Genomic DNA, 22,466 nt, shown 5'->3' on the forward strand with positions numbered 1-22,466 from the left:
CACACCCAGTCACACATTATATAAAAGGGCCAGCAGATAGGGGTGAAATTACTATTTATAAAACTCCCGCCCTGGAATTGGCCACTGGCGAAGTCAGAGGCTAAATCCGGGGTGGGCGTGCTTGAACCTTCGGGATATGGGCACGTAAATAGACTTCCCTTCCTTCCTATTTATAAACAATTACAGGTATTTCTCTGTGTTTGCTGGCCGTTATAAAGAGTGTGACGGGGTGTGGCCTATGTATACCCATCTTACTAAAGGATATACAAACTTTTAAATCGCTACTTGATTCTAATTATAGAATGGCCAAGATATACGTGTATTTTGTATAGAAATTGCGATATTATAAACTTCACCCTGTATCTGCTGGCCGTTATTTAGTGTGACAGGGTGTGGCCTAGTATATGGGTATGCTTTAGGGATACCCATCTTACTAAATAACATACAGACTTTTAAAATCCTACTTGATTCTTGTTATAGAGTAGGCCTATCAGAGAAATATATATATATATATATATATATATATATATATATATATATTAAAAAATGCTTGATAAAAACTGTTATGTTGTATAGTTATACAGATATTAAAAGTAATAACACTATGTAAATGAGTCTTGGTTGTTTGTTTGGTTGTTTTTTAAATGTAAAAATACTATTTAAAACTGTAAAATTCTCAAGTTATAGTGAATACTAATAATTGGCATAATAGTGAGTTTAAAATGTAGGAAATATACAATCGAAAGGCGTACGAGTCCGGTGATTAGAACGTCGCCATGTTTCTGCTGAAATTGACTGCTAGGATTTGGCTGCTAGAATCCGCTCGGTGAACGCAGCATGGCTGCGTCCGTGGAAGATGTGGTCCCAAGACAGTTATTGAGCAAACCCAATCTTAGTTCAAAACATAATGTGGCTTATTTGCAGCCTGATGACGTGAAAGACTTTAATTTAATCATAGATAATATTATTGGTAAAAAGAAACCGCGGACGAGTGTAATGATTCCATTAGGAATGATCCCCCAAATGCCAAAATCAAAACAGGAGATTATGATTGCGGGTGCTTTTGAAAGCTGCACATTCAAATCAATTGCAAGTTGTGTTTTAGGTAATTTTTGTCATGTAAACCATGTGCAGGTCTTTTGTTATGACATATTAACATAGAGATAAAGACTAAAGTTACTTGTCTGAACTTTATTGTTAATGAAAATGTTTTAGAACTATGAAGAAAAACCTCACAAATGAACGACAAGCAGACAACAAATTGGATGTTGATTGCGCGAACCGTGCACGAAAAAACAAACTAAATGGAGTTGGAAGCGTAACACAGGGATGCTGACGATATGTTAATAAATGATTTTGACAATGATGTTGAAAAGGATGTTTTTCTTATGTTTTTTACCAACAAAATTGGTTTATTAGTCATGTAAACATGCATGTTTGTTTATTCACACATATCATAACATAATTATTTTACAAACTTCATGTTAATTTGTAATTTAGTGTTATAAACAAAAGTTATACTCTCAGAGCAGTCTTGCAATGGCGTTGACATTTTGACCCGAGAATGATATGACTAGATAGGGCATAATTTTTTTTTTCAAATTGTGTAGCGAATTGCGATGTGATACTGAACAAAATGTTCCCTGGTTTGTTGTCTCACCTTTATAAAGTAAAAACGGGACAAAAATGCAACATATACCGGTACATTTACTTTTGTGGCTTCAACTTTTGCATTTAGCACAGCATTAAAGTTGTTTGGTTTAGCTCCATTTCTCACAAACTGTAAATCAATGAAACTTTGTTTATACTTCAGGGCTTCAGGAAATTTTCTAAAATTCACTAGCCATGGGATCAGTGATTTTAAAAATTTACTAGCCAGGATTAAAAATTCACTAGCCCTACTTTACTTTAAGTTGAAACAATATTACTAAATAATATTAGTAATAATCAAATATGTCGCCTAAAGAGGGAGATGGAGCTTAAAAACACTGACATTGGGGGGTTGGGGTGGGGACAGGATATTCATATTTATCCAGCAATCACTGTATACATTGGAAAGATGTAATGACTAGATAAATCTATATTTTTGGTCACTGACCAAAGATATAGGTCACGTGACATAAGCCCGACTCGACTTGAGTATTTCAGAGTAGTTTTCAGTAAACATACGCTTTAAATCATTTGTTGAAGTACAGTAAATACAAATAACTTTTAGCTTTGCATTAACAATAGAAAACTTGTATATTTAATTATGAATTAGAGTTTAGAAACGCTTTTTTAATGTGACAGAACGTAGCTAGTGTCTTACAAAAAATGACATCATGTATCTTGTATGACGTCATATAGCAAAAGCTTTGCTAGGTTGACAATACTCGATTTGCATACAAAAAACTAGAATAAATAATGATTTTCCAAATATTCCTGTAGGATTGCAGGATAAAAGAAATAACTGGTTACTGTCTTAAGATATCGGCTTTATCCTGCTCAGGTCGCATGGCGAATGCAGCTCGGCAGAGCCTTGCTGCATTCGCCATTCTAACCTTAGTAGGGTAAAGACGGTAACCAGTTATTCCCTATTTAGAAAATAGGCGTAACTGCATCATTTAAAAAAATATATTCACTAGCCGTCGGGCACAGCAGTAGTAGTTATTTACTATACCCAACATTGAATATCACTAGCCATGGGAGTGGGGCTACCATAATCTAGAAGCCCTGTACTTACATTTATGAATGTTCATCTCAATGCATCTTAATTTAAAAAAAATGAAATTTATCAAATTTTATTAAATTTTTAAATTAATTATTATTTTAAATATGTATTAAGATATTCAACTATGGATGCAACTATCAGTGACACTAAGTATGTTTTTGGTTGGTGAAACGGTTAATTCCACAGAATTGGTTTATATTGTATGTTATGTACACAAACACTATGATGTCTTTGCAGGTTTTGCTATTGGTGGGGTATTTGGTCTGTTCACAGCAGGGATTGACCCAATGTCTACGATAACAACAGAGACGCCCACGACAAGAATAGTTTTGAAAGAGATGAAAGCTCGCGCTATGTCATATGGAAAGAACTTTGCTATTGTTGGATGTATGTTTGCTGGAACTGAATGTCTGTTAGAATCGGTAAGTGCTTACACACTTAATATAAATGTTATTAGTTGTTTGACAAGTAGTTTGTGTCAAAATGGAACAGATCAATTTGGCATGTAACTGTAGCAGAATGCTTGGGTTTTTTTGTATAAAAAACCCCACAAACATTTGACACATTTGTTTTTGTTTGGACTTAAAATATATTTGGGAGCGAGATGTAACCCAGTAATAAAGAGTTTGCTTGATGTGTATAGTCAGTCTGGGATCGATCCCAGTCAGTGGGCCCATTTGGCTATTTCTCGTTCCTGCCAGTGTTCCACAACTGGTATGACAAAGGCTGTGTATATACTATCCTGTCTGTGGGATGGTGCATATAAAAGATCCCTTGCTGCTAATCGAAAAGAGTAGCCCATGAAGTGGCGACATCGGGTTTTCTCTTTCATTATCTGTGTGGTCCTTCACCATATGTTTGACGCCATATAACCGTAAATGTGTTGAGTGTGTTGTTAAATAAAACATTTCTTTCTTTGTTTCCAACGGCAATTTAAAAACAAAATTGCCGTAGGTGAAATGGCCCATCGATGGCAATTTAAAGTTTGCCCAAGGCAATTTAAAAAAATAAAAGACTTGCAGCAAATAAATAAGACTGAATGGCTATTTTGCTGTATGTAGATATTTTTAAAATGTTCTAATGTTTTATATTGGCAGATAATGTACACCAAGTGTAAACATTTTGCGATCATTGACAAGCTTTACTGACGCCACTTTTGTGCCATTGGTGATTCTCCCAACCAACAGTAATTTATATCTCAACGATGGCAATTGCCGTCGGCGCCATTGTTAAGTTCTAGCCCAGTTACAATAAATAACTTGCTACTATTTGTTTTGTTCAAATGTTTGACATCCAATAAATCAATTAATTAATAATCAATGTGCTCTAGTGGTGTCATTAAACAAAACAAACATATAATGAAACAAGTTGAGATCGACTCATTTTACTTTGAACCTGTTTGTTGTGTGATTTCAGTATCGTGGGAAGAGTGAGCTGTTAAATGGAACACTGTCAGGAGGAATTGTTGGAGGAGCACTTGGTTTACGAGGTGAGCTGGTCGCTAACATGTTTGCATTTTGGTTTAAAAAATTAAAGTGCCATAAGGACTCCCTGTTTGCAAATCTTGAGAGTCCGCCATAAGGACTCCCTGTTTGCAAATCTTGAGAGTCCGCCACCAATCCTGCGAGCCCTACCATGCGTCTCCAGTAGAACAGAGATACACTTAATATAAAAAATTGGGGGAATATAGCATTGTTCTTAGCTACATGTGATGTAGGCCTACATGTATATATGATGGGCGAGATGTAGCCCAGTGGTAAAACTCTCGCTCGATGCGCCCTCAATCTGGAATTGATCCCTGTTGGTGGGTCCATTGGGCTATTTCTCGTTCCAGCCAGTGCACCACGACTGGTATATCAAAGGCCATGGTATGTACTACCCTGTCTGTGGTATGGTGCATATCAAAAATCCCTTGCTGCTAATTGAAGAGAGTAGCCCATTAAGTATCGACAGTGGGTTTCCTCTCTCTTTATATGTGTGGTCCTTAACCATATGTCTGACGCATATAACTGTAAATAAAATATGTAAAACATTTCCTTCCTTCCCACTATCAGTTTTGTTAAATGTGATTATTTGTGAAACTGTTTATCTATATGTTTTATTCTAGTTATTAATAGTTAATTTAAATCGATCAATTTACAATTAAGGATATTCCATAAATAATTCCAGTCTGTAAATAGTCTTTTGTTATAAATGGTTTGAAGACTATGGTTTCCGTGTATTTTGAGATAAGTTAACTGTGTTATTTAAAGAAAATAAACATACTTTTCAAAAATTATTAACTGGTCATTCGTTTGAGCAAACGTGGATGGGGTGGGATTTAACCAAGTCAGTAGAGCACTTGCTTGAGGTGGTATTGTCAGAGGATCGAGCCACAGTGGACTCATAGGTTTTTTTCCATCCCAACCATAGCACATAAGTTGTGCTTTGTTCTGTCCTGTCAAAGATCTCTTGCTGCTAATGGAAATGTAATGGTATTTCTTTGAATCTCTGAATCTTTCGTGTCAGTGTATTACATTTGTCACTGTTGTACATAATAAATTCATAAAGACAATTCTTATGCATATCATATTACAAACAACACAACACTATATTTAGGGGGCTTTTTTTTTTTTCCATTCCATTATCTATTTTTCGTAATAATAATCTGTTTTTAGTAATGACATCATTGTTAAGTCAGAGTTACACTTTGATGTTTTGATTGACAGCCAGTTGTTATGCTGTCAATAGTAAAACATCGGAAGTTTGCAAATAACCATGTTTACCACAAGTAATTTTATGCTGTAAATAAATGACTTGTAACATGCCCCTGAGTTACATGACACGATAAGTAAGTTTGGCTCGGTGAGAGGTGGGGTTTAAAAAGTGTGCAGTTATGGAGACTTACTGCACCCTTTTGTTGATAGACCGGCCTCGGTGGCGTCATGGTTAGGCCATCGGTCAACATGCTGGTAGGTACTGGGTTCGGATCCCAGTCGAGGCATGGGATTTTTAATCCAGATACCGACTCCAAACCCCGAATGAATGCTCCGCAAGGCTCAATGGGTAGGTGTAGACCACTTGCACCGACCAGTGATCCATAACTGGTGCAAGAAAGGCCATGGTTTGTGCTATCCTGCCTGTGGGAAGTGCAAATAAAAGATCCCTTGCTGCTAATCGGAAAGAGTAGCCCATGAAGTGGCGACAGCGGGTTTCCTCTCAAAATCTGTGTGGTCCTTAACCATATGTCTGATGCCATATAACCGTAAATAAAATGTGCGTCGTTAAATAAAACATTTCTTTCTTTTCCTTTTGTTGATAAGAAAACAACCCTAAGTGTGGTACAAGTATGAATAACAGTTAAATGTTGTTTATGTTTCAGCTGGAGTGAAAGCTGGCATCCTCGGTGCAGCGGGATTTGCATTGTTCTCCACTGCCATCGATTACTACATGAGGCACTAACCAAGGCTACAGTACCAGACACTCCTAGAATCACCACCAAGATGTGCATTGGATGGAGTGTTTGTGTACTTGACTACATTTTTGTTGTGTGTGTGAGTGGGTGTGCAGAAGAGATTCATCTATACCAGAACAAACTATTTCAGTAGTGGCACTAAGATTGCATCAGAAGAGGTTCGCAATGTCATTGTCCAGAGAGAATCAAGTGTGAAATCTTATGTTATACATGTTTGTTAGCACAAATAAATATTTTGAGACTTTTAAAAACCGTAATTCAGTGCATTCACACAGAGATTAACTTGTTAATGATATAGGATATTGGTATTATCCTGTGATGGTAAGAATAGGAAATTCCATGAGGCTTGCTGAGTGAAATTTCTCATTCGACCTGAACAGGATAATGCCGATATCCGACGTCATTAACTAGTTATTATTTTTATCCTGCAGACCATACAAATTAAGGGGAAAAGGTATTATTTCTGTTATTTCAGCTACATTATATGATAATCTAGAGGTCAAATCTGTGATTTTGTAATGCAGCTATGCGTGTGACGTCACATAAGTGATGTCAAAAGTCATCTGCTAGTATACGTTTATGATTTTGCTTTAATCAGTCGTCATATCGGCCAATAGAAACAGTGTTGCAGGATAAAATGTAATTATATATTGTTAAACAAACTGTTCACCGCATATTCTGTCAAAAGTCATAAACATCTGCAGAATATTTGCAAAAAGTACAAATACTTTGAATGCAAACTTGACTTTCATCATGTCATAGTTAGTACATTAACATTTCATTTGTCACTAAAATGATTTTTTTTTTTTAGAAAAAGATTATCTGAACTTAATTGTATATAACTTAATAAGTATATAAACATTAAACGGTTAAAATATATCCAATCAAATAGGCAAACAAAATTACTGTAGATCCTGAAATTAACGCGTCCAGGCCTCCCAGACCTCCAATATTTCCTATATTTTTCGCAGTGAAATGTAGCCACCCTGTCAGAAATTCAGCAGATACTTTGAATGTGGGAGATCTGTATCAAGTGCCAATCAAGATCCTGCTCACCTGATTAGGTGAGGAGGATGTATTACTGATGCAATATGCACCAACTTTCAAAGTATCCTGGATATGGGCATGGACTGCTGGCAAGCCTTGGTATATAATTGTGGAGGTAGTAGATGGTATCTTGTGTACATATGCAAGGTAAGAACATACCATTAGCAGGGTTAGATCTTAACAGTAGTCTGGTAGTTTGAGACTACCTGGAATTAACAGGACTACCTGAAGCTGCAAACATGTAGTCCTTTGGACCACCTGGAAATAAAAACATTATTTAGCACAGATGTAACATTTTGTGGATCTCCTGACCTATTTCAAACAGCAGAAACAGAGGCTTGTTCAGAAAACAGTTATATTGAGTATAACTTTACTGGACCCCATCATATCACATTCATGTACAGTACACAAAAATTATTTTGGTCAGAACTGTTGCTGCATCCGGTCTAAAATAAACGTGCACGAGTTACACATTTTGTAGTTGATGCAGTCTTCCGCTAAAATACAATCATCTTGAATTCGAAACATAACCGCTGGATTCCTCACACATTTTCATAGAATGGTAGTTTAATTTACCAACGTTACGTCATAATGAAAGAACTGTGAAATTGACCCTTCTCAGCAAAACAATAATAATATATCCATTGGCAGTTGTTGCAGGTTTTTCGTAAAATGGTACATGCGTTATCAGAGTTAAATTTAGGCAAGGTGTGCCGATAGATATGCCAATACAGAAATTATCGATACGGTGCATATTAATTTCCACTGAGTTGCAAAAATGCCATCCTCCCCCACCATTTTAATGCAAAACTGCTTGCATGTTTCAATCAACTATTCATCTCAGGTTACATCATTTAATAATATTTATTATGTTCAATCTATTATCTAACATTAAACAAATGTTTTGATTGAAACAATTATAATAGTTCTACATATATCTACAGTCAGGTTATTAATAATGGATCACAATGAATAAGAGATTGTTTGAGATAAAACAAATAGTTTAAAAATATGGACCACCTGAAACTTCAAGGGACTATCTGAAATGAAAGCCAGTTAGTCCTGTTAACCCTGATTAGTAATGTAAATGTCTTTAGAAATCCATGTAAAATGCCTATAATCATGATAATCGGTCCTATAAAACTCATATTTTGGTATGCAAATTCCTATATTTCCTATGTTTTAATATGTACAAGTGGCTGGGAGGCCTGCACGTCCCTAAATTAATGCGAGTGACGGTGGGCAGACTGAAATTAATGCGAATGGCCTCCCTTTGAAATATTACTTTCCTAATAACACAAGTACTTTTTGGTTAAATTTGAGTTACAGGCGTCTTCAATGAGATCAACTCACTAAAATGCCAGTGTACACATCAAGTCACCTGTTCCTCATATGCCGCTGTGTAACGGCCTGAGCATAATAAAGTTCTGTTCTGTTCTGTTTAGTCCCTTTCATTTACCTAATGTGTATAGTTACCTAAATCTGGCTAAACATTATCATACATGTACCATTACAACTGTATCTTCCTAAGATATGCAGAGAAAGTTGCAGCAAACTATAACCGTAAAAACAAAGACTTTTGTCTGACTATTGGACAGTTAGTCTGTTTTGCCTACGATGAAATGTGCTCCAGTTTTATAAATGTATTAGAATGTTAATCTTTGTTTGTTTTAATAGCGTGTGACACATAGCTTGCTGGACTATTGCTGGACAAAACAGAGAAAGAAATGCGTCATGTTATTAATGCGAATAATACGATCTCGCATTTTTTCGCATTAATATTATGATTGCATTAATAACATGATCTCCAGTAACTTAAATTTATACTGCTGATTAGATCAATATGTAGGATTGGTATAGTGTGGCTTGATGGGGCTGAAATTAGGTGACACTGTGCTGAGTGTTTTATTTGGAAGGAATGTGGGCCATTGATCAATTATAATCAAAAATTGATCAGTTTGGTTCTATCAATGTGTTGATAGATTACAAAAATCCATAATCAATTGTGTGGGAAAATGTTAAAAGGCATACTGTCACGGATTTAAGGTAGTACTAAACCAAATAACTTCCGGCTGGGTCAAAGTGCGAGGTGCACCGAACTTTTGATAGAGAAGTGAACACCACAAGTCCTGTGATTGGTTATAAATGTGAGTGTGTTGGTTGTAAAAAATAATAGTTTCATCTGGGTAAAAAAAAATTGCAATTTTATTTCATCTGGTACCAATGTGTCAAGTAGCCTTGTGCTTGAAACATGTATGGGGTACCTGTAAAAAAAAGTACTCTAATTTTGTGCGAAACTAGGGTAGTCATAGACGCTACCCGTTATCTCAGAAACGAGCAGCTTGACCCCCATTTTTTTCTGATTCACTTTAAGTGTAAGGGGTGGTAGTATTTATATCCATGGCGTTTATGTCGGTTGATACGTTGCAGGTAGGAGTTTTAGCCACATATGTTACTATTGTCGTTTATGGGATTTGATTTGGTAGTATACACCCTATAGCACATATTCAGTGCATAATAAAAAATATTATGATTTTGTCATTTTATTTAATTAAACTATACTGGTTGATAAATTAGCCATCACTCGATCATGCAAGTTCACAATGACCTTGACCTTGACAATAATCTATGTGCATGGCTCTGAATGGAGTTTGAATCAAAGTTAGCACTGAAGAAAAGTTGGTTTTGGCCTATAATTCATACTGTAAAAATTTCAATAATTTCTTTTTACATGGTATTTGACTTGCCATATACAACTGCTCTTAAATATGGTATTATATATAAGCAACCTGAACTAAGATTTTAATAGCAATTTATTTTTATATTAAAAATAGCATGTGCCAATAGTGGGTTAATGTCTCTAGTTTCCATTAACATTGTTAATTTTTTATGTATGAAATTCTGAAAACTCAAATTTGTAAAGAAGTTGATTTTTATTGTCATTTTGACATATTTATAGGGTGCTAAGTTATATTTTAGACAAATTTGTAGTTTTATGCAAAATTTAAAGTAAATTTTAAGAAAAACTTTACCAAAAACATAATTAAATTTATTGTCACTATTGTGCCTTCTGTTCTTATTTGTACATAACAATAAGGTTGTTAAACATATACTTAGATCTCCAGATAATCTTCTTTTTTTTTAATAATCACTTAGCTCTCATGAAAAGCATTTTGAGTTTATACTAGATTCAGAACCAATTTTTTCAGATCTGATTATCTGCCTTGGATTAAGTTGATAATTTATTTTATTGTTAAAGCTGTATTACCTAATGTTACTAGCTAAATAAAATGCTGGATTACAGATTGTAGGAATACATGTAATGTACATATTGTATTCATCCGGATTAGAAAATAATGCAAGAAAATAGATGTTCGGGTAATTTTGTCATTTAAAAATAGTTTTTTTCAGTAATTAATCAAAAATAAATGTGTTAAAGCTGCATGATTATTCCAGATATCACAACTATTAAAACCTCCAACTACAGTAGGCTATAGATAAAATATAGTCAGGAATATTGGTGGCTGCCAATAGTTTTGATGGTTCATTATGAAAATCAGCATGGCCGATGGATTTGAAATTCGCACACCTGGTAACTTGAAGACACCCACACCCAGCATACAGGATTTCCTCCCAACACTAATGTTCAGGACATTAAGTCATTACTTCATACAGGTACAGTCATGTTTGTGTTTCCTTCCTCAGACAGTGTATTTTTTTAATACTGATATTTCTTTGATGTGCCTGTTAAGGTCTTCATAATCTAGGGGTCAATCAAGTGCATGTGTTTTAATGGAATTCTTTAAAGGGGTAGAGGTACTCTGACTATCTTTGTTGTCTCTACATATATACCTGAGTACGCACACCCAACTGAAAGTAAATATCTTCAGGAGTTTTATTTTAAAACATTTTGTTGTTTAATATGACATATTGCATTTGTACAAAACTATATGCAATATATATGCTTTTTGAGGTGTACATTATATTAGGTTGCACTGTAGAAACAACAGTTTCAGTGAGGTTGTCAGTTTATGTCAGAATACACCACACCAGATCCTGGTTGTCATAAAGACACATAGCTGGACACTTTTTGAAAAATGTATGTTATCAGTATAGGTAGTACTAAACCAAATAACTTTCGGCTGGGTCAAAGTGCGAGGTGCACCGAACTTTTGATAGAGAAGTGAACACCACAAGTCCTGTGATTGGTTATAAATGTGAGTGTGTTGGTTGTAAAAAATAATAGTTTCATCTGGGTAAAAAAAAATTGCAATTTTATTTCATCTGGTACCAATGTGTCAAGTAGCCTTGTGCTTGAAACATGTATGGGGTACCTGTAAAAAAAAGTACTCGAATTTTGTGCGAAACTAGGGTAGTCATAGACGCTACCCGTTGTCTCAGAAACGAGCAGCTTGACCCCCATTTTTTTCTGATTCACTTTAAGTGTAAGGGGTGGTAGTATTTATATCCGTGGCGTTTATGTCGGTTGATACGTTGCAGGTAGGAGTTTTAGCCACATATGTTACTATTGTCGTCTATGGGATTTGATTTGGTAGTATACACCCTTAAGGACCTTATTTCTCTAATAATGGATAATAACTAAAAATTACATTAAGTGTTGGAAACCAAATCTAGTTATTGCATCACCTTAACTGAACCATGATGGAGTGAAATCAATGTCGACCCTCTCGGGAATTTTAGTTTTTGAATTATGGACCATTGCCATAATTCAATTATTTTTACAAAATATCATTAATAAATGGAGTATGGTGGTTATGAAGATGGTTAAATAAAGTACATTTAGGGACAAATCAAATTATTTTTGTTCAGGTAATACTTTGTTAGACCATTAAATAGGTCAGTGGTCTGTGACAATATGCCTTTAAACTGTAATTGTTCTTCCAGTTTAGACAATGGAATTGTTGGAAATATATTACAGTTGGGGTTTGTTTTTATGTGTACATATAGGGTACACTAACATTAAATAGTTATTAAAGGTAAAATGAGCCATTTGTTTGGTTTATCCTGCTTATAATTCAAAGTCTTCTGATGTTAATAGAATTCTAACCAATTTTGTAATTGAAAAGTTGATTGGTTGGTGTAAATTGATTATATCCAATGATCGATGATGAAATTCCAACCCATTCCCTACACTAGTTTGTACCAAGATTTATGTCTATGGCACGGGTCATTCTTCTGAAATGTACAGCACATTTTATTTTTATTGTGAGTGTTCGGTCTCCTCCTTTTAGTGTTCATGTATGCATTACCGTTAGCCAGACTGGTGTTGCCCTCATCATGGTTTTCAGAAACAGCTCATTATTTGATTGGTCAAATAGTAGCAAACTTGAGCTGGCCCATCTCCAGTTATGAAAATTTGTCATACATAATGGTATTATGATCATTCATCATCTTAGCATTCTGCTGGTTGTAATTTGTGTATTTCAGATTGAACTTTCTACATTTATTTGATTTTGTCCAGATTAACATCACAATTATTGACAAAGTTTAAGTTGCGAAGAATTGACAAAAATCTTCTACTTGATTGTGGGTCTGCTGTCTCCGGTTTGCCTTTTCTGTCAGGAATTGCTTAATATGTATGGCTTTCCTAGCCTGTGCTTTCATTGTCAGAATAGTGTGTGCATCCAGAACAGAGTTAACAGATGAGATGTTTGTTTGGAACTTCCCCTGCTAGTGTTAGTCCCTTGGTTTGTTTTCTGATGTCGCTGATTGTGATGTCAGCACTTACTTGTTCCTCCATGCTCCCTGAAGTTGACTTTTTCATTTCTTCAATTGATGACAGTAGCAACTTGTATCAATTGTCCTAAAGACAACCCAATTTCTTGAATGTCTCTAGCATCTAAAAGCATCAGAACATCGCAAAAAAATTGCTCTTCGCATTGCAACACATGTATCATTTTTCTAGTACGTCGTAGATCCTTTGCCCATGTATCAATTTTGAACTTTTAATTTTTCTCTCCCTCAGTAATATTAACGGTCTCATGTTGGAATATCACAACATCTCTGGTCACAGCCATTTGGTACTTAATATGCCAGGCTAAATTAATGTTCGTATTCTTTATAGCTTTACCTTGAATACATTCATTCTTGTTGTCAGAGTCTGAACTGCCATCATTACTTCTCGGTTTATTATTATCTGTCACAATATCTGTAATATCGGATGTTTCGCCAACTCATGCACCATCCAGGTGAAAATATCTAACTAAAATTTAATCTTGATTACACAATGCTATTTCAGCTAAATGGAATTCCATCAGAATTATCATTCTCACATTCAGATAAAATGTCACCATCAAAGTCATTTTCCGTATAGTCTACTGGTATGTCATCCGTAATGGATGTTGTCATTGCAGTCAACATTTAAACAAAATCAATTGAAAAGTCAAGAGAGAACACAAATTTCCACAGCAAACAATTCAAAATTGCTACAAGATGTCAATCTGATTCAGATCAGCTCCACTGGCCTGTATTATTTATATTCTGCAGAAATACCAGGGATGCATTTTAGTCGTTCTACTTGATGCAACTAAGGGACCGCAAATTATTATTTTACCGGTATTGCTCTGTGGTTTCAGTTACCGCTTAACTGGAGTTGCCAGTGGTAGTGGTAGTGATTTTCCATATCCTGTCGGTAGTACTGCCATACAATCTCTACCATCTAGTAAGGGACCGCAAATTATTATTTTACCGGTATTGCTCTGTGGTTTCAATTGCCGCTTAACTGGAATTGCCAGTGGTAGTGGTAGTGATTTTCCATCATATCCTGTTGGTAATACTGCCATACAATCTCTACCATCTAGTAAGGGACTTCAAATTATTATTTTACCCATATTGCTCTGTGGTTTCAGTTGTCGTTTAACTGGAATTGCCAGTGGTAGTGGTAGTGATTTTCCATATCCTGTCGGTAATACTGCCATACAATCTCAACCATCTAGTATTGAATATAATATCTGACTTTGTTATTTTTTTATTTATTTTTTAAGCCAATGCTTTCTGCAATGCTTGGACCAGTATTGTTATCCAATTTCCTGTACCTGGATGAATTAAAACTATTAAAATAAAATTAAAAATTAATATTTATTTTTCCTTTCTTACCCCCCAGTCGCTCTCCCCGGAATTTAATAATTTATTTAATTTAATAAAAAAATTTTTATTATTAATTAACCTTATTTTCTCATTATAATATTAAGCTAGGGGTAATTCTCACCTTCTTGTTGTACAATTCTAGGGTTATACTTGGGATAACACTGAGTATCTATAGGCTAATCTTTTTGGCTACTTGTTTATTGTAGTTTTTAATATATAATAAATTTTAACTGTATATTACTTTGTTTGATTTGTATGCCCTTGCCTCCCGCCCCCCCCCCCCCCACACACACACACATTTTAGTGTGGGGGGGTGCAGTTAAATATATAGATATAGATATATATATTTGTTTTTATTATTATTATTTTATTTTTATTTTTTTTAAATAATATTTAAATTGGTTGGGGTTTCTCCGCCTTGCCCCCCCCCGTTTTATTTGGGGGGGCCGGGCGGGGTTTTATTTTTAGCCAATTACTTTTAAGTTTTGTTTTGTTGTGTAATGTATTAGATTGGTTGGGGTTTCTCCGCCTTGCCCCCCCTGTTTTGTCGGGGGGGTGGGGGGGCTGGGCGGGGTTTTATCTTTAGCCGATTACTTTTAATTTTTGTTGTCTTGTTTTGTTGTGTAATGTATATATGTTGTATGATTGAATGTGTGGTTGTTGCTCGGATTATGGGGGGAGGCTTATCTGGCAGTAATCCCCTCCCCGTTCCGGAAACTGCACCTTATACATGTATATAGTTTTTTTTTTTTAATTTGTTTAATATCTATTTTAAAAATAAAATAAAATAAAATATAATGTAGGTTACTGGCATGCTCGCTCATTTAATCTGTTTCATATTTTTTATCATTATTTTAACTATGTTTTAGATTTTTAATTAAACAATTATATAATTCAACAGGGCAGGTAACTGGGTTGGGACACTCTCCTAGTGACCTTCTACTAAAGCTTTAGGTCACTCTACTAGTGACCTTCTACAAATGATTGCCATGACTGGATCGAGCTGCGGTTGGACGGGGTGGGGTGTGTGGTTGTGGTGCCGGTGGTTAGGCTTTTTGGGGCCATAGGGCGTAGGCGGTTTGGCCGTAGGTTTCTGTGAAAGTTCCGGCCCCCCTTCTCGCCCCCTCCCCCCCTTCCTCCTGGTCACACCAAGGCCCGAAATACGATTGGTAATCTTTTTAAATAAATATTAAATTTAATATAACTTTTCTGTGGGCCGGGCTTACCCCTCTACCCTTTCCTTGTCTCTGGGGACTAAATAATTTTTTTTTTTTTTTTTTAGACTTCCCCATCTAAATTTGCGTTAATTTTAAATAATTATATAGGTGTAGAGTAGGGATTTCTGTATTTCTTTTGGGAACGCATTCAAAATTATTAATGTCGACATAATATATTTACTCTTTTTGACCTCCAGTTTAAAATTTCAAGATTTTATTATAGTTAGGTTTTTCCTGCCCCGAGTCAGACCACCGATTATATCGGAGGCCGGACTGGGGATAGGCGTGTTCGAAACCATAGAGGTATGTGAGCACGTTTAAAACATATCTAATCTAATCTAAAACAATTTGGACAATTACAACACTCCACATCAGTCCCGAGAGTAGTTCAAGGAGAGTAACATGTGAACTAACATGGTATCAACGTGGTTTAGTCTTAAATGGCTCCCCATGACGTAAGTTAGGGAGCAATTAGTCACTCCCCAATTTTTTTTTCATGTCGAGGTCTGAATTACCTTCTCTCAGGAAAACTCTTTTCATGATACATTTCTTGGCAAAATACAGTGGATCATTCTCCTTTAAAACAAGAAGCTCTTCATACCCCATAAACTCCACCTCATACAGGATTTTTGTAGTACTGCTCCTCAGTACACTAAATTAGATAGTGCTGCCATCTTTGGTCTATAGTCTTGACCACAATAGTACCGTCAAATTCTCCAAGTGGTACTCCAAGTGATTCTCCGAGTGGTAGTCCAAGCAATTCTCCGAGTGGTAGTCCGTGTGATTCTCTAAGTGGTATTCCATCTGATTCTCCAAGTTGTACTCCCAAGTGATTCTCCAAGTAGTACTCCAATACAACTGATTCTCCAAGTTGTACTCCAAGTAATTCTACAAGTGGTAGTCCAAGTGATTTTACATAAATTAACAAGAAACTTTAATTTCAATATTCCTTTTGTAAATTGCTGAAAACACGTCTGAACTCGACATATTTACAAGTATATTATTTAGTCTTGAGAGCACCCTCCTATTATTTGGTGTAAACCATTTTGTAGGTTTTCTATTCCACTTGGTTGTAAATCTTTCTCTTTCTTTTTTTTATGTGAAATCTTTTATTGATCATGGTGAGAGTTTTACCTCTAATGGCCAAAAGACCATCTCATGAATAGCTTCAAAGTTGATGAGTTGTGCATTGGTATGGTTCTGGGAAAAACCACAGACTTAGCACACTTCTGAACCTCTGCCATAAGTTTTAGGACATCAACTGACAAATTCTCTGGTAAATTGACCAACCAGGGGCCTAATTCACTTAACTCATGCAACTTTGCGATCTCGCAGTGCAATGCTAAAAGACTTGCAAAGAGGATGCTTTGTTGTCTAGCAGAGCCCAAGAGACCTTTGTGAATTAGGCCCCTGTTCATCAGTCAGTTTCTCAAGATACCTTCCAATGGGGATTGATAGTTTCTGGATTTGGCAACGAAGATAATGAAATCTGTGTCATAGAACAACATATTTTCATCCAGCTTCTTCAAAACACGACAACTTCAGTCTGGCCCAGAAGGTGGTAAATGTTGCTAGAAAAACCTGCTTTTCAGATCTTCTAGAACAAAATTGGATTTTTGTTGGTTTTCAAGCAGCAAAATGGACTTTGTGACATGTGAAAATCGATCAATTCTTTAATGAGATCTGGAGGGTGGGATGTAGTCCAGTGATAAAACCCTTGCTTGATGTGCGGTCGGTTTTGAATCGATCCCCGTCGGTAGGCCCATTGGGCTATTTCTCGTTCCAGCCAGTGCACCATGACTGGTATATCAAAGGCCGTGGTATGTGTTATCCTTTCTGTTATATGGTGCATATAAAAGATTCCTTGCTACTAATGAAAAAATATAGCAGGTTTCCTCTCTAAGACTTTTTGTCAAAATTATAAAATGTGCTCTAGTGGTGTCATTAAACAAAACAAACTTCTGTAATATGAGATCTGTTCTTCTTCATCCTCCAATACATACCGTTAGGGTTATTCACTTGCTTCTTGTTTTAGTTTGAGAAAAATGTTAATGTACTCTGCAAACAGACCACCCTCGTGTTGCTGGGTTGCTGGGTCATATTGTGTGGTTTCAGGCCAGTGGTAGACTGGTGACATGATACCCCTTCTCCATGGCCTTGAAGTATTTTTGTGTATGCACTAGATGCTTTTGTCTACATTTAAATGATGGCATGGAATCTGTAATTCTTGGTCTCAACAATTTCTACACCAGTGGGAATTTTAGTTTTCCATTGAAGTGGTTGGGCAAGATGGGTGATACTAAGATGAAAGTAGCACCTCACATAAAGCTATCACTGTGATAGTTTTCTTGAAGGTGCTACTTTTACCTTTAAAATTTATTTATTTCATGAATTGTCACATCTACAGATCACACTATTTATATATACATTCATGTGGCATGGGTATACAATGGATTAATAATTACATGGAAATATAATAATAATATTACATATGAAAACAAAGATCAAACACCATAAAAAATTTAATGCAATCCACTGGTAAACATTTTTAAAATGCAAAAGTTAATTCTCATCAATATATACACTAAATAGGTTTCTTGTTTGAGCCTGATGGCCATGCTTTTCTAGTCTGTGTTCCCAAAATGTCACAAGCAGGTTCATCAGAAATAATTGTATCATAACCTGTAGTACACGATTTTTTTTTAGAACATACATTTTGGAACAATAAAATTGATAAAGAAGACAAGAGGGAAATGACTATAGATTTTTAAATGCAATTTTAAACAACATGAATTGTTTTAAAATATCGAAACATTTTGAAAAACTTAAAATGATATTTACCGGTAGCCTTTTTTAAATGAACTACCCCTGAAACGACCTTGTATGAAGGAGTAAAAGAGAACGTAAACAGAGAAAAAAACAATTACAATTTAATACACAAATTAAAGAGTTTTATGAGCTACCACGAATACGACTGCAATGTAGGACTGTAGATTAAAAAAACAAGGATGTACTGTCTGCCCATGTGCGGGTGTACGTTATACATCCAGCAAGGGGAGATAATTCTGCAGTATAGGTTATGACTGGGTCGTATAGCATTGTTGTGCTGGTACTAGATACGTATGAATAATAATGATAATTAGAAACAAATTTTCTAATTCAATCATAGTATAGTAATAATGACATTTTCAAACCGTGTGATAAATTTATCTTATATCACACATGTGCAATCTGGACCGGAACTTGTAAAAGGAGAATTCCCTTTTTATTTTGACTGAAGTTAGCGCCTTTTTGTTATGGACGTCATGTATGATTTGCAAATTATGTCACATCTTATTTGAAACATTACACTACATTGCCACAGAGTATGATTCTTAATGTTAAGTAAATCCAGGAAAGGAGGATTGACCATAGATTTAAGAAAGTGTAGTTGTGGCATTAAATTAAAAACAGTTTTTGTAAAAAAATAAAAGAAGGTATGTAATAAATACAGAACTTCACATATGTTGTTTTCACTTCCTATTTATTGGTTTCATTTATTTTGTGCAAGAACATACCAATGGACCGCTATGCGCAAGATAAACTTGTGCAATACATAGGAAGTGAAAACAATATGTGAAGTTAAGGATATATATAAATTAACAACAAAACACTGATATTATGCCCTAAATAATGTATGTATAGGGTACATTCACCTGTTGGCCACACTCGTCCCACACAACTGATAACAGTTTACGGTACACGTTTATTGACACTGAAATAATATTTCATAGATTTCAGACAATGAATTAAATGATGGTTTTGTTTTTAAAACAATAGTGATACACATCTGAAAGCACATATTTACAAGTACATGTACAGTGGGTTCTACCTAATCGCATAGTGCGTAATGGAATATTTCTCCTAATTGCTATATTTGTTGCAACACCAAACCATTTCCTATAAATTGTATGCAAAACGTGCTATTTAATTGAATAGAGTCTGATCAAAATGTGCATATTTGCAAAGCAAAATGGCAAAAAAAACTATTTAAAATGTGTGTAAATTAAAAAAAAAAAAATTAAGCATGCCTTTATTTCATGTCAAAAGAAGTTTTAGTTTAAAATAAATTACGTAAGCGCTGTAATCACCAACTAAAAACATGCAGAGTTGTCCATTTTTGTTGTGTCATCATATGACTGCCAGATATGGTAAACCTGTATTACAGACCATATTTTCACTATACTCTAACCTTGCTGAATTGGTCTTTCCTTATGCAACCTTCGCTTAGAACTTGTGCTATGGAGCTGGGTATGGTTTCAGATTGATCTATGGTCATACCATGGTCTCTTAAGTTCTTCATTCATCCACAAATCATGTTTCACCATATTTAACCATTTTCACTAATCACCGTCATGTCACATGATCTGCCATCCATCTGTAACTTTGATGTGAGGATGTTTTGTGAGTAATCTACTCTGAAAGATGCCCATACACACCAAGACCAGATGATGTACTGAACAAGAGGATCCATGTTATGGGTTTCTTGTCACCTGTAGTGTCAAGCAAGTGCTGTTGAATACTTAAACATGCTTCTTGGACAAAAGAAACATCCAACACGCAGTATTCCTTCCTTTATTTCTGAAAGTCAAACACACCATGTTGTTTAGCATGCAGTCAAAAAATTTCAACATATATCTCTATATATATGTGGTTTATACATGTTTGATTCTGGAAACCGCCCACAGTCATTCTGCTTTTCTCGGATGTGTAGTTGAGGATCCCTATCACTTCTACATGGCATTTTCTTACAGGTGGTACATTTCCAGAAACTTGCATTTAAAGGGTATTGTACATCCCTTTTATTTTTGTCCTCTTCCCTTTGATTCCAAAAACGTGCCAATGATCGACCAGTCATGTTACAATGAAGGCACACCATCTGTTTTGTTCATTTTAATAATGGTAGTAAAGAGTGGTTACCTGGGCCCTGTTTCACGAAGCGATCTTAGTGCTAAGATCATCATAAGTACATAACTACCATATGCTCATACAGTGATCTTAGCACTAAGATCATCGTAAGTACACAACTACTTTATGCTCCTACAGCGATCTTGGCGTTAAGATCATCATAAGTACATAACTACCTTATGCTCCTACAGTGATCTTAGTGCTAAGATCATCGTAAATATATAACTACCTTGTGCTCCTACAGCGATCTTAGCACTAAGATTGCTTCGTGGAGACATATAAGTTTTTTTGGCTTTTCTTTAAAAAAAAAAAAAAAATTATAATAATAATAAATTGCTTACGAGGTTCTGCCAGACTGGGCAGCCGGTATTACTTCCTCTGTTACTTACACATTTAATATGCCTCCACATGACTGAACATAATCCTACACAACTTCGAGTAGAAATGGAAGTTTCTCTCCTATTATTACCTTTGTTTGACACCCAATAGCCGATGTATGCTTTAGTGCTGGGATGTCATTAAACATTCATTCAATCATTCAATCATTCAATCATTCACTCATATTGTTCAGGACTTTATTTACAGAAAATCCCCGTTCTGCTGTGGGCTGGCCATGTGAGAATATCATTAACATTCTAATGACATTCAAAGAGCTGTGTAGGCATCTTCCTTATCCATGAATTGTCGCAGAAAGTTGTCAAGAAGGCAGCTTTTTGGATAAAAAAATAAAAAAATTGATTTGTTAATCGTCGGCTATTGGATGTCAAATATTTGATAATTTTGACATATAGTCTTAGAGAGGAAACCCACTACATTTTTCCATTAGTTGCAAGGGATCTTTTATATTCATCATCCCACATACCGAATAGCACATACAACAGCCTTTTGATATATTGGTCGCGGTGCACCAAAATTACCAAATGTTGGATATCCAATAGCTGATGATTAAAAATAAATCAGTGCTCTAACTTTAACTTTTACTTCTCCTGCTCTTTGGTTGAGACAATCACCTGTGGTGTGACCTATGGAGTAGCTCCAGTAGTTTTCTCTATACACCAGGTTCTTCATCTTTTTTTCAAGTGATTTTCTAGTTATTTTCTAACATGGAACAATACAAAATGATGTTTATATGAGCAACCCGTTGGATACTTTCATCAATGTGCAATTTTAATTTAACCTCCTAGTCCTTGGCAAATAGTAAAGCAAAGACGCATTCACATGCCTCTGAGTTGTCAGTTTTGACCAATGTTATCAGTCCCATCAGGCCATACAGATACCAATCCTACACCCTGGTCTAATCAACAGTATAAATTAACGTTCTGTTTCCACATTTGATTGGATATATAATTTTTGTTATACATGTACAGGTTTTTACCAGAGTATTTTCGGTATCGTCAATATTATATATTAGAAATAAAAGGTAATAATCTCTTTATCATATAATCTCAGCTTAATACGCATTTTTGTAAACTGTATACGCAACTTTAATTTCAGTCAAGCATTACCCGATATTCAAATGATGTAAGAATATGTGACGCTGTGTCTTTTTTTAATGGAAATGGATATCCTTACATAAAAATAAACTAGTGCTTAACATGTTTTGTTTTCCGAACACTGGACAGCTTTCAGTGTAAAATTGCTATTGAAATGTTTTAGTTTCATGTTTCATGAATGCATGTCAGTTAAGGGCCTGCTACACGATACGATAGAATCAGACCGAGTCACTCGTACGAGTCAATTGCACTGATTAAATCGGACATGTTGCCACATGGTACTTGTCAATCGTATGAAATGTGATGTCATTGAAAAAAATCCTTGCTGTAACCATGGTAAACAATGTCGTGTATTGATAAGAAGGCGGCTGTCGTAACATTTCTGTCTTTATATAAATGACTGGACACACCCCTGATACAACTCTATGAGCTGTTAGGTCTGTACTGATGACAAGCGAACAGAGTTCGCCGCCATTACACTCAGAACGTGA

At 35.4% G+C, this 22,466-nt stretch overlaps 1 protein-coding gene across 1 annotated transcript; it reads left to right on the forward strand.

Moving 5' to 3' along the window:
* Positions 1–803: 803 nt before the first annotated feature.
* LOC121368341 (mitochondrial import inner membrane translocase subunit Tim22-like) lies at positions 804–8,869 on the forward strand. Its single transcript, XM_041493034.1, has 4 exons — positions 804–1,105; positions 2,948–3,132; positions 4,127–4,199; positions 6,072–8,869. Exons 1-4 carry the CDS (start codon positions 838–840, stop codon positions 6,149–6,151), a joined length of 606 nt encoding a protein of 201 aa, XP_041348968.1. The 5' UTR covers positions 804–837; the 3' UTR covers positions 6,152–8,869.
* Positions 8,870–22,466: the final 13,597 nt, after the last annotated feature.

This window comes from Gigantopelta aegis, chromosome 3, assembly GCF_016097555.1.
Source record: "Gigantopelta aegis isolate Gae_Host chromosome 3, Gae_host_genome, whole genome shotgun sequence".
In the NCBI taxonomy this organism is placed as follows: Eukaryota; Metazoa; Mollusca; class Gastropoda; order Neomphalida; family Peltospiridae; genus Gigantopelta; species Gigantopelta aegis.

What these genes read in the sequence shown, in the direction of transcription:
- LOC121368341 (XM_041493034.1), top strand. Translation starts at nt 838, where the DNA reads ATGGCTGCGTCCGTGGAAGATGTGGTCCCAAGACAGTTATTGAGCAAA. An exon ending in AATTGCAAGTTGTGTTTTAG is followed by an intron (nt 1,106 to 2,947) that starts GTAATTTTTGTC and finishes ATGTCTTTGCAG; the next exon opens with GTTTTGCTATTGGTGGGGTA. An exon ending in AGGAGCACTTGGTTTACGAG is followed by an intron (nt 4,200 to 6,071) that starts GTGAGCTGGTCG and finishes TTTATGTTTCAG; the next exon opens with CTGGAGTGAAAGCTGGCATC.